This window comes from Plectropomus leopardus, chromosome 13 (genome assembly GCF_008729295.1).
Source record: "Plectropomus leopardus isolate mb chromosome 13, YSFRI_Pleo_2.0, whole genome shotgun sequence".
In the NCBI taxonomy this organism is placed as follows: domain Eukaryota; kingdom Metazoa; phylum Chordata; class Actinopteri; order Perciformes; family Serranidae; genus Plectropomus; species Plectropomus leopardus.
This window is the reverse complement of record NC_056475.1, coordinates 17,258,221-17,271,072: the sequence shown is the minus strand read 5'-3', so window position 1 is coordinate 17,271,072 and position 12,852 is coordinate 17,258,221. Positions and strand designations below refer to the sequence as shown.

The following is a 12,852-nucleotide window of genomic DNA, read 5'->3' as shown; positions in this document are numbered from 1 at the left end:
AAAGGCCACCTGAAGCCTTTCCTTTTTTACTTTCCTATAACTGCACCACAGATGGGCTGTGTTGAGCGCAGCACAGTAGGCTCTAAAAAGGGCTGTTATTACATTATCCGCAATCATCTGAAATTTGCACGCCAGCAGATTGGTTCGTGCATGCAGTTTGTAGCACTGGAGCTGTACATCATCATCACAAAGATCATCCCTCATGATGTGACCCAAATATCTCACTTTGTTCACTACAGCTAGCTGTTGGTCTGCCATGAAAAAAATGAGGGAATAATTAGTTTGTAATCCTCCTTGGTTTTAAAAATCATAACCACATTATTTTTAGGCTTAAATTTAATGTCATCCTGTAAACCATAGCTTAAGCAAATTCTGGGCAGTTGCTGTAAGTCAGCACTGTAAGGAGAAAGAACTACTGAATCATCAGCATACATCAGTCGGTTAATAATAGTATGGTATGGAAGCCCGAAGTGGCCATACATTCATACATTTTTTTCCTTCGTTTTCCCAGATAATGTGATATTTTTCTGAGGGAAAAAATTGTATGAGTGTATGGCCTCTTAGGGCTTCTGTAGTATCCCCCACCACACATCCAGGTTTATATTCTTTTAACTTTTTGGACAGATCATCCATTTACTGATTGGATGAAAGAGGTGACAGTATTCCACCTTGTCGCACCCCAGAAAGCCAGTAGTAGATACGCCATTAAACTTCAATTAATAGCCCAGGCTATCATTTGCTTAAATCATTGACCTCTACAGGTGTATATTTGGAACAGGCATCTATATGGGATGGGCTTTTAATTCCTTTTATACAAAACTCAGCAAAGATGGAAATACAGTCAAATTTCATATTTGACCCTTTGAAAGTACAAGAAAATTGCCTGAAAAAAGAAAGAATTCTGTAAAATAATTTTAAGTATATACTTGTGATAATTATGAATATAGTTCAAAATACATATTTCGTTTTTGAAAGAAGTCTTCTACATCTATTGATCAGGGTTTTTTTCCGTCTCTGTGCCGGTGTTACTTCTTCTTTTGGTGCTCATGGTGTCAGTAAAATTAACTGAATGACTGAATTGTAGTAAATCTTATCAAGCAACATTGTGAGCAGCATACTCATATCGACAAAAGTATAAACATATTGTATACGTGATCGAAGCAACTACGTTTTATACATCCGAAGACTTGTATAAAAATGAACTTCACGACAACCAGACCGAGTCTCTGTAGGCTTTTATTTGTCATAATGTGTGTTTAAATTGGGACTAGGCTTTTATTAGAAGTTTAATGGTACTCTTTCTCCATCTGACTTTCATAGTTTGATGTTTGATGGTTTAGGCTACTAAGCATTTGGTTCAAAGAATGGGGTTTAGTGTTTTGGCAAATAAAACCTGCAATAAACCCGGCAGCAGTGCCACTGCCCGGCAGGGCTGTATCAGGCGGCCGTGATTGGTCGAAACAAGCCGAATCGGTCAGATCACGTGATGTTTCCGGACATGGATGTGATCGATCGATCGTTGATTAGAGAATTGATCTGCATCGTCATGAAAATTAAAAAGCCGTCTTTTGTGCAACAGTACGAACACATTTCAAACGCAACCTTATTTATTTAAGAGTGGTTTACATCTCCTGAAGACGACGCCATTGACGGTGCGAAGGGAAGAGGAAGAGGAGGAGCTGCCGTTTACCTGATGTGTTAACCGCCGCTGCACCGCGCCGCCCGCCTCCTCTCCTCCCGGGTGTCTCCGCTCTGGTGCCGCGATGGTCGACCCTCTTCTGTCGCTGCTCGTCGTCGTGCTGTCAGCCTGGTCGGCTGTTGGAGAACCGGCGGGGTCCGCTCATGTCGACGGAGCTCCACCGTCTAAAATAGGCAAGAAAACCAGCGTGTTATCATCATAGCCAGCCGCTGAATTTGGCTAATGTTAGCCTCCATTCAAAGCTACAAGCTACAAGCTACAAATACTACAAGCTAGTCTGACTGAGCGACAGCCATGTAGTATTCAAGCTAGCTGCTGTACTGTGTTGAAATCAACAGACATGCAATTGAAACTTCCTCTAGTTTATTAGATACACGTGTATTCCTGTGTGCTATTGTATCTGCAGGTAGTTTGGTAGTTAATATTTTGTATGCTCAGTTAGATGTTTTCCTATTTAAAACAAAGGGTGAAGTCAGGTTTGATTGATTTCATTATTTCAAACATGTAAAATACAACAAAGACAGTGGTTAAAATCATATGTATAACAAAAGGGGAAAAAACATCAAAGGAGTAGGAAGAAGTATAAACTTATTTAATTCTACCATTTTACTCAATAATTAAATTATTATGAATAACTCCCTTATGGATATCATAGTCATGTCATATATGTACCAGTGTACACATATACACACACCTATATGCCGATATTTGGTGTTTTGGCGATCATCTGTATCGCATTGTATTTTAATGATCGCCTATAAAAATTAATTAATAAAAAATTGTGTGCGTATTACACTCAACCGACACCAGGGAAGACAAGGTATATAGAGAAATTATCAGCATGGGAGGAACTTTTACTTTGTAAAACCTTAGGGAGCTATTTTTACATTTTTTATTTCAATTTTCTGAAACAGTTGCTGGGAAAGTTTCAGTTTTTATTAAACAGCTGCTAAAGGCATTACAGCAAAGTTTTGTGTTGGAGTTTGTTAAATTACAAATTCTGTGACTAATGGAATAATGTGCCACATTTGCTCTGGTATCCACCATCTGACAAAATAACAGAGCAGTCTTTACTGATTCACGGCACAATATAATGCAAATATGATATAATGAAATGACCAATTACTTCATAAATGTCCACAGAATTGTTAGTGAGTATTTTATTTGTTTCTCAGGGTTACTAGGATCTAGATTTTGTACACAATTGCATGTGGGTCAACCACTGGCAGCCATTTTTGAAAATGGTTGCCACGGCAACCAGGGTCAGAGTTTGTGATGGCCCAATATCTAGTTTTGTTTCTAACATATCCATAAACAAGTCTGCCAAATTTGGTGCTTTTATCACAAAATGATGCACTGTTATGATATATTGAGCTATATATATATATGTGTGTATATATATATATATATACTTATTTGTTGAGCAGCATTACAATAAACCCTGAATATCTGCCACAAATCGTACTCTCTGTTTATGAAAGCTGTGTGACCGCAATGACGTAAAGAAAGGATCAGGCAGGATGCATGCTCAGAATGATGTTCCCAATCAATTAAAAAATGCATTGATCCGGTCCAATACTGATCCTTCCGATCCCAGTGGGACATCCCTAGATATAGACCATCTGTATGATTAATGGTCATTCATTTTGTAACACGTCACCCCTGAGCCACGCCCTGTTTTCACACTTCCTGTCTGTTGTTGGCTCTGATCCTCTGTGCTCCAGCGGTGGTCGGGGCGGGGATAGGAGGAAGCGCCACAGCCCATTTCTTGCGGCAGCACTTTGGCCCTGAAGTCCAGGTGGATGTGTTTGAGAAGGGGGAGGTCGGAGGCCGTCTCGCCACTGTAACCGTCAATCACAACAACTACGAATCTGGAGGCTCCATCATTCACTCCCTTAACCTCCACATGCAGGAGTTTGTCAAGCAGTTAGGTTGGTATACACACAAACAAACATATGACACATGAGCGTTAAAGGCAGAGAGGACAATAAGTGTATGTGACGGTGTAGCATTCATTTAGTGTCTGTCTGTCCTTTTCTAGTCATTTTTAAAAGAAATGATGCATGGCTACATATGAAACTGGTCAAAAATGAGTTAAAACAAGAGGTGGGCATCAAAAACAGCACCAGAGGTGACCTGCTAACAGCTGTTCAGGGTTACAAGTTAAGAAAATGGGTTTCCTTGTGGTAATGAGATATAATGTAGAGATTGTGTGTGACAGTGATAAAGATAGCTTGATCAGATTCATGTTGTGCCTCCAGCAGAGGTACGCTGTGCGGGAAGAGCGGTGATCAGTTAAGAAAGGTTGATGGTTTGAGTTTAGTAAGCAGTGCTACATGTTTGGCTCTCCAGCTGGAACACAAAACATTGTGGCTCTGCATCACGTATGCAGTACCATGTCAAAGTATTTTGACCACATGACTGTTAACATCTTCTTATGCTGGTTTTTAGGTATATCTTAAAATCCAGAAAGTTTCAGAAAAAAAGTTGATCAGTGGGAATCACAGTTTGTAAAATAAAAAAGTAGAAATATTAATATGTTTATTTAAAAATGTTCTGTCCATTATTTCATTCATTGCATCCTCGATATTAAATTCCTCCCTGTGTGTCTCTGTATGTGTGTCTTTTGTGTCGTCCTATGTCGGCCCCTCAAGGATTGAAGTATCGTCGCAGCGTGGCAGGCAAGACGGCGGTGTTTAATGGCGAGGAGGTGATTCTGGAAGAGACAGACTGGTACCTGCTGGACCTTTTCCGGCTATGGTGGCGCTACGGCATCAGCTTCATACGCCTGCAGATGTGGGTGGAGGAAATTATGGAGAAATTCATGAGGTGAGCCAGTTTGCTTGAGATGATGTAGCTGAGGTGCAGCTGAATTTTGCAGCTGGCTGGCCTACCTGTTTCTGGGGTCCAAGATAATAGGCTTATCAAAGAATGACAGTATACCTTGGCATTTAGATATTCCAAAGGTATGATTATTAATAGGTTAAAATACAGATGCACCTCATCTTTTTAACTGACAGGGAGATGCTGTATTGAGGCGATGTACTCTCATGCACAGCAGGTGCCACCAGAGGTCAGTCTCCGTTAGTGAAACAGGCAGCTCAGTTAAGAAGATGGTGACTGCATTGTGGGTATAATGTTCCAAGACAGGTAAAAAAGAAAAATGGAAGTTTTGTCATATATAAGTTTGTCTTGAGATAAGTTTTTCAACTACACATGCTGTTTCTTAGCCATATGCCAACTGATGTGTCGATATCCGCTGCAGCAACAAGCTTCATTGGGTCCCCCTGCAAGAAGTGAGCATATGTCCTATTTATTCAGTATTATGGACCATAAATACATAAACTAGGATGTCTTGATCTGATGTCAAACATCAGAACGAGGACCGATCAGGGCATTTTTTTGACAGATCGGGATTGGATATATTTAGCTTATAGAGCATCTGATCCTTTGTTTTATGTCAGCTGTCACTCTGTCACTGATCTTAAGAAGAGCGACAGAGCCCCGTCCACTGCGAAACACCACACACCATAAACGGAAACGCAGTCTGATGTTATATACTGAAGTTATGAGCACTCCTTTCATTTCAGCTCAGTGTGAGAGTCTCGTGATTTGCTTTTAGCTATAACACACGGTGATTCTCCGCCACTCTCTGACAGAGCAGGAGAGACCAGCGCGCAGCTTACGACAGCCACACTGACCACTGCGAAGTGAAGCAAAAGCCCTGCGAGCAAAAAGCTAACATGACTTATTTAATAATGAAGGGTAATCTGCCCTAAAAGAGAGCAGAATACAGATCATTCAGGTTACTGAGACGCAGACTGCACAGCAGCAACAACACCGAACTCTTCAAAGGACAGAGACATTCCCTCAAGACAGTGAAGAGGGACAACAAAATTAAAGGGTTTGTCATTTTATGCGTGATTTTGTAAAATAATTAAATAAATTATAATAATAAGCTAATACAAAAAAACCCATCAAGGAACAGCTTGGATGCAAGTGTTTTTTAAAATAACTTTAAAGAAGCCTTCTTAAACTGTGCACTGTGCAGCTGTATTACAGAGGAAGTGACGGATTCGGGTCTCTATATCGGCAGATACTCAGTATTTTAATTTTGAATAAATACCGTATAACAGGTATGAAAAGACAAATACTGCCCAAGTCTACAAGAAAACGTGGAGCTTGTCGAAGAGGGTCCAAGTAGTCTTGACCTTATAATGATGCCAATCAAAACTTGCATTACTGATCCAGCAGAGCCATTTACGGTTTAACCCTTTGAACTCTGCTATAGAAATGGTCTGTCAAAGTCTACATTGGTATTTGTGCTTATTTTGATGTGACTTCCTAGAGTATCTTCAAATTCTTCAGATCCCTAAGATCTATACAACCTAAGCTAAAAGGCTATGTAAGTTAGTTAATTATAACAATTTATCAAAGTATTGACATTGTAATATAAATAAATCAGACATGTTTTCTCCCCACATTTTACAAAATAAAAACACAAAACATTTTGATCCAAAATGTTTAAGAATGTGGAAACATAAAATGAAGATTAGTTCAGAAGTTATTTGAACTCTGTACATTACTTAGTTTTTGAGATATGCTCATTTTTATGAGCAGAGTGCAAAGGCGCTCCTTTTTCCTCTGGAACCACGTTGCGCAATGTCCTCATGAGCATACAGCATGATGACGGGAAAGACAAACGCCTTAGATTTCCTCTGCAAAAAGAATAAATGTTCTAGCTATTGTAGTTCTTATTTTAGGTCAGTTTATATACAGCATTATGCAAACAGCAATCTCCCGTGGTCATCTGCGGGATGTCCGTTTTTAAGGGTTAAATCTTCTTCTTGCCACCATTGTTTCCCTCACAAAAACAATTTCAAACAAAGACTGTAAAAACAATAACTTCAGGTATAAACTGACTGTACAGCACTGCCTCACAGTGTGGCAGTCGATGGGTAAAGCCGATGCTGAACTATTTATTATTTCTCATTCCTGCAGCCATAATCACGCAAACAAAACCTTAAATCAGTGAGTGATTTTCCGAGCATGACTTCTGCATAAACACGGACAGCCAGTTCCAAGTGCAACTGTCATTCAACAGTCATTCAGATAGTACAGTATAAAACAACAGAACTGATGTCTTCAATTAGCCAGTCCTGTTTCATTCAGTAGGTGGGCACAACCTCACACGTGACTGTCAAATATGACCACCAAATGAGACATCAAATCTTGTGATGGAAGTTATAATTTATTTTGACTCGCTCTGCTCCTGCTTGAAGCATCAGACTTGCATTTTATCCCTCCATCATCACTGCTCACTGACCTCTATTTCCTCTCTCAGGAAGTGGTTTATTTCCTGTATCACTTTGTCTTTTTTGCACTCGTCTGTATATAAACAGCTGTGAGCCTGTATATCCCTTTGTCTGTCTCTGTTCTTTTTATTTTGCACTGATTGCCGATTATCCTAACTTTCCAGAAGGAATGAGGAAATCTGTCTATAACTGATAAGTTACCATCTATGTTGTGTGTGTGCATGTGTAATACAGGATCTACAAGTACCAGGCCCACGGTTACGCCTTCAGTTCGGTGGAGGAACTTCTGGACTCTCTCGGGGGGAGTGGCTTCATCAACATGACCCGGAGGCCACTCTCTGATTCGCTGCTGGAGCTGGGTGTGTCGCAGCGTTTCATCGACGAGGTCATCGAGCCCGTCATGAGGGTCAACTACGGACAGAACGTCAGCATCCCCGCCTTTGTAGGTCAGATGGGTGTGAAGGAATGAGCGGTAGAAGAAGAGGAGCGAGCGAGGGGTGATGAATAAGAAAGAGACAGGGAAGATGAAGGCCGCGGGGCTGAAATTAGGGCCAGTTATGAGCTGAACATCTACGTCCTTGCTGATGTAGGTCAGGAGAGAAAGGAAAGGAAAAGAAAATAGACAGAGGAGACAAGGAGGGAAGGAGCGGGGAGCTGAGATAGACAGGAGGGGAGCAAGGTGAAAGGAGGGGGCGGCCTGTGGGAGCGAGAGAACAGGAAAGTGTGTGGGCAGCTGATAATTGGTTTATAGCACTTGGCACTGTCTGATGTGAGTGAGCGTCTGTGTGTGTTGCAGGCGCCGTGTCTTTAGCTGGAGCCCAGAACAACCTGTGGGCGGTGGAAGGAGGCAACAAGCTGGTGTGTTCTGGCTTGCTAAAGATGGCCAACGCTAACCTGTTGCAAGCACAAGTCAACTCCATCTCACCCGTCTACTCAGGTACTTTAACCCTGACGTTGGCAGAATGGGATCATGTCTAGTGACTAATTCACTGTAATTTGTTTTACAGTTATGTTTTAATTAGTGGAAATAATAATACATTCCACAGGACCGGCCCTAAGCAAAACATTTTTGCATGGCAGGAGCTTAACAACTCGTAGTCTGGGGCAAACTGAAGTTGATGCTAATGTTTCTGCAGTATTTTACAAAGGGAGATGTTTTGGCTATGTGCAGCATCAAAAAGCAGCACTACTGGGGCCGACAAAAGTATGAAAGTGAAGGACGGCCCTAATAAATTAATTATGATCATAATGAAATATATCTGATTGTGAAATTTAACCCCTGCTGTATACTTAAAGGGGCTCTATGTGAGTGTGAATGTATGTCTGTGTATAAATGTATAAAATAACAAAACCAATACTATACTGTAACCATCAAATACTGCTGAGTTGTCTGGACATGGCAGCGTTTCCCACACAATTTGAATCTTTGGGCCTTCCCTCTTGGCGAAGGGAAAATAAGCTGTGGTAATATTTGTTAACATGCAGAAAATAAAGTAAATATAATATAATAATATAATATAATAAATATAATGCCTTTGCTATCAAAATAAATCAATGAAGCGATAAATGAAGAAGTAAATAAATGGTTTTGGAAGGGTCCTGTGTGTGGAGGTGGCTGATGATGGGTGAAGGGGCCAGACAATTTTGCAGGGCCACTAACTCGTCATGGGTTCTTTTTGCACTGTGGGGTGGATAACTGTTGATCCAGCCATAGCTGATCAGATCAGATCAGATCAGATTGATGGATGAGAGGAGGAGCTGCTGCAGGGGCGAGTGAATGCAAACTTTTAGACCCAACACAATTAGTGGTTAAGTTTCACTTTAACTGCACCTGCGTTCTGATGCTCCGTGCCCAGAGCACACTGTGCTCTGAGAGTTTGGTGCAATAAATAACCGAACAGTATATAATTTAGATTTCTGTAGCTCTCCTCTCGAACAGTCCAGCTCTAAAAAGTTTAAAATCAATATGTGGGTGCAGATGTTTTGATTGTGTCGGGCCGCCACAAATAAATGAATGTGTGATATACCCTGGGACACATTTCTCAGCATGGAGGTGGCTTAGTCGGCCAGTAGCAGCTAACAGTGCTAACTCCATAAACAGCACTAAAAAATGGCAACAGTGCTGACAGAGCTAATGGTATTAACTGGGCGGGTTAACTGTGGGGTGGACATTATGCTAAAACTTTGTTGTTCTGTTACAGAAATGCAAATTCATCACTGCAGCGTGTTGACACACTGGATGTTCCTGGATTACATCTGCCAGTAGTTACCAGTGGACAGCTGCAGATGAATTTGAATCTGAATCATGAAGTTCAGTCTTGATATTGTGTTTATTTCCTGACAGGGGAGGTGCCCCAGTACCAGCTGAGCTTCACCACAGCATCAGAGACGGGATCAGAGCTGTATGACATTGTAGTGTTGGCCACGCCGCTCCAGGCCAGTGTCAGGTCTGGAGTCCAGTTCCAAGGTTTCACCCCTCCCTTTGAAGAGCTCCCTGGCAACTATCACGGCACTGTAGCAACCATCGTCCATGGTTACCTCAACACCTCTTTCTTTGGTTTCCCGGACCCTCGCCTGTTTCCCTTCGCCAGCATCTTGACAACTGAGACGCCCGATCTGTTTTTCAACAGCGTGGCAAGTGTTTGTCCCGTCAACATCTCGACTGGCTTCCGGCGTAAGCAGCCACAAGAAGCAGGAGTCTATAAAGTTTTCTCACCTCAGCCTCTGGACAAGACTCAGCTCAAAACACTCTTCAGGTCAGTCACATCGTCTCTAGCAAAGTAATTGTGATATTAACCACGGCTTCAACTTAATTTGATCATTAACTCATGAACTAATCATTCATAATTCCTCAAAGCACATGTTGACACATTCAAACTGCTTGTTTTGTCCAAACCCAAATATTCACATTTGAAAATCTTTTTTGTTTAGAAAGTAACTTAAACCCTGGGTCTTCAACAGGTGGTGGGAGGCCTCTAAAATATTGTTCAATAATTACATTTTTGTTTTTTTTTCTAAAATTGAAATACGTCTGAAAATACATATTGACCTGAATCCAACATATCAGCAAAGATTAATTGGCCTATTTGTAAAAAAAAAAAAAAGTAAGAAAAAAAAGCTTTTTATTTTAAAGAACACAACAGGATAGTAGGGCTGTACCGGACTTATGCCAGTCGTATCAGATTTGGCCATCAAATATGAATATTCAACGAATTGTTTGTTATTTCAGAATCACCAAAGTTAGTGGGATTCATCCTCTCGGGAGCGAGAATTTCTGTACAATATTTCACTGCAATCTGTCAAGAAGTTGTTGAGATATTCAAGTCTGAAACAAAGTGTTGGAAGAGGAACGTCCCTAGCGTAGCTAAAAAGCAGACGTTTACTCATATCATCTGCCTTGTAACAGTTACTAAACTTGATGATAATGCCCTATCATAATGACAGTTTTACTGTTCCTCTCAATCTCAGGTCGTACTACTCCGTGCAGGTGACAGAGTGGCAGGCCTACCCTTGTTACGGCAGCAGCCAGGGCCTGCCGCCTGTGGAGCTACACCCCAATCTCTACTACCTCAATGGCATCGAGTTGGCCGGCAGTGCCATGGAAATGAGCTCGGTGGCGGCCAAGAACATCGCCCTGTTGGCTTATCACCGCTGGAACAGGCAGACGGACATGGTGGACCAGAAGGATCTGATGCACAGGATCAAGACCGAGCTATGACCTGGTCAGCTGGACGCCTTATAGCATCACTAAGCTGATGTGCCGGTAAATGTCTGATGGGGGCACTAGATTTTACAGTTTGAATTGTGAGAAGTCTCCAGTGAAAAAGTGTATTTAGAGACACATTCAAGTAATATATTGCTACATGCAAACAATACAGTAAACCAGTGATAAATACAGCAGTATGCAGAAGTCTTAGGTCACCTTAGACTTTGTGATTTTAGCAAGGTTATAATGATCATACATATTTATTTCTCATCTTCTTTAGTTTGACCTCTCTTTCCACTTAGCATGTCTTGAACTCTCTTGGGCAGACAGTATGAAATGTACAATGCTAATCTTCGGGTGTATGCACAGCAGGTTGCAATCAAGACATGTTCAAAGCTCAGAACCGTGTTTTTGAGTGTTTGAGCCACCTTTCGTTATGGTTGTACGATCCCATGTTTCACGCTAAATATTAAATTTCCTATAGTAAAAAATCTATGGTGGCCTAAGACTTTTGCTGTATTTTACTGTATTTTAAAAACAATCTGACTCTGTCTCTTAAATAAAAATACAACAACAAAAAACAAGTATCAAAGTCAAATCAAGTCTAAAACGAATCAAAGCTAAATCACAACTGGTCTTGCGCTACTGTCCAAAGGCTAGTTTGATTCCTTCACTCTCCGTGCCAGTGACATTGCAGATATATTAGACATTTTTCAGTATTGGCTAGGGATTGATTGCTAATGCCAATTAGTGGTTTCATCCAAAAATTCAGCTGCAGGCAGCTTTTCTTTGCCAAGAAACCGAGCAACAGTGGAAAACGCCAGCTAATATTTATTTCAGTAGGAAGTGAACGGACTGTTAGGAAACACTGTTTTATTGAGTTGCTGGTGGTGTGAATGGGCACCAGTTAATTCGAGTACCAGCTAAAGGTCACTGGTGCTGCTCTGTGTAAATAAATGATCCTGTGTCCAAGGCAAGAAAACACTCATTGAATCAAGATTTAGAGCATGAATGAGAGTCTTTTTTTTAAACGGCTGCTTTTTGTCTGCGCTGTAACAGCTGTGAGATATGAGACGGATCGCTAATTTAACAGCCTTTAGGCACATTAACCAGCCCTCCATCACATAATCAGAAACAACTGCAGCACTGCTTTTACTGTCTATACTTTTAAGGGCTAATGGACTTGCTATTGCCTGAACTGCACCAAGGAGATCTAATTAAAGTAATCTCAGTAGGATTTTTGTAAATTAATAAAATCATTATTCGGTGACTCATGGTAGTGGCCACTGGTGCTTTGCTCTATTGCCCCTTTCATCAGACTATTTCATTATCTCCCCTTCCTGCTGCTTTTGTTGCATAATCCAGCGGAAAGAATTTTTTTTCGGGGAACAGAGCCAACAAGCTTTCACACTGGACCAAATGAAAACAGAGGACCGATCTGTGGAGCTGCTGCTGCTGCTAGTGATGATGATGACACTTCCTCCCATTTTCTCTGAAGCCCTAAAGCTTTATTGAGACTCTGCATTTTTAATAAGCGCTGTAATCTCTGTATAAACACACATGAAGATAGAGCTGGACATTCGCTTCCAGAAATGGCAAGTGTTTAGAAAGATGGTGTGATAAGAAAACACTGACTGCGGATTAGCCTCGTAACACTGAGAAATTCCTTGTTTTATTCATTTCTAATTTATTACTTTATTACAGTGGAGTTGGACTAAAGTGGATTTCTGCATTCAGAAAAACTTAATTTAACTGTCATCAACTGAAAACCTTGTGACTCCATGTTTTAGTTGATAAATAATGTGATTGTGGTTTTTTTTTTGTTGTTTTTTTTAAGGTTTTCACTCTGCAGCAGCTTCTGTACATAAAACAGATATTTGTAGCAATAGTACTTTCATGATGCGCTGTAAAACCAATATCCAATGCAAAAACACAAAATGAGCATTATGGAACCTTCTGGTGATGAGAGTCAGTCGACTGACCGACAATAACTGAGCAAACTGCATCCACTGATGAAGATGATGAAGATCATGAGATGTGATTAAAAGTTGCAACAAAAAAGTGAGTAGGGAGACCTTGAGTTTGGATTATTTTGTCAAATAGCAGGTTTCCTGTAACTGATCACATCTATC

The 12,852-nt window shown here is 40.8% G+C and overlaps 1 protein-coding gene across 1 annotated transcript; it reads left to right on the top strand.

Moving 5' to 3' along the window:
* The first annotated feature begins 1,517 nt into the window (after positions 1–1,517).
* Positions 1,518–12,634, top strand: LOC121952973 (prenylcysteine oxidase-like). Its single transcript, XM_042499863.1, has 7 exons — positions 1,518–1,872; positions 3,424–3,630; positions 4,354–4,528; positions 7,249–7,460; positions 7,811–7,951; positions 9,359–9,770; positions 10,483–12,634. Exons 1-7 carry the CDS (start codon positions 1,764–1,766, stop codon positions 10,730–10,732), a joined length of 1,506 nt encoding a protein of 501 aa, XP_042355797.1. The 5' UTR covers positions 1,518–1,763; the 3' UTR covers positions 10,733–12,634.
* The last annotated feature ends 218 nt before the right edge of the window (positions 12,635–12,852 follow it).

Excerpts from the sequence above, each read along its gene's own strand:
- LOC121952973 (XM_042499863.1), top strand. The coding sequence starts at position 1,764 with ATGGTCGACCCTCTTCTGTCGCTGCTCGTCGTCGTGCTGTCAGCCTGG. Across the intron at positions 4,529-7,248 it reads ATTATGGAGAAATTCATGAG|GATCTACAAGTACCAGGCCC; the intron begins GTGAGCCAGTTT and ends TGTGTAATACAG. Across the intron at positions 7,952-9,358 it reads CATCTCACCCGTCTACTCAG|GGGAGGTGCCCCAGTACCAG; the intron begins GTACTTTAACCC and ends ATTTCCTGACAG.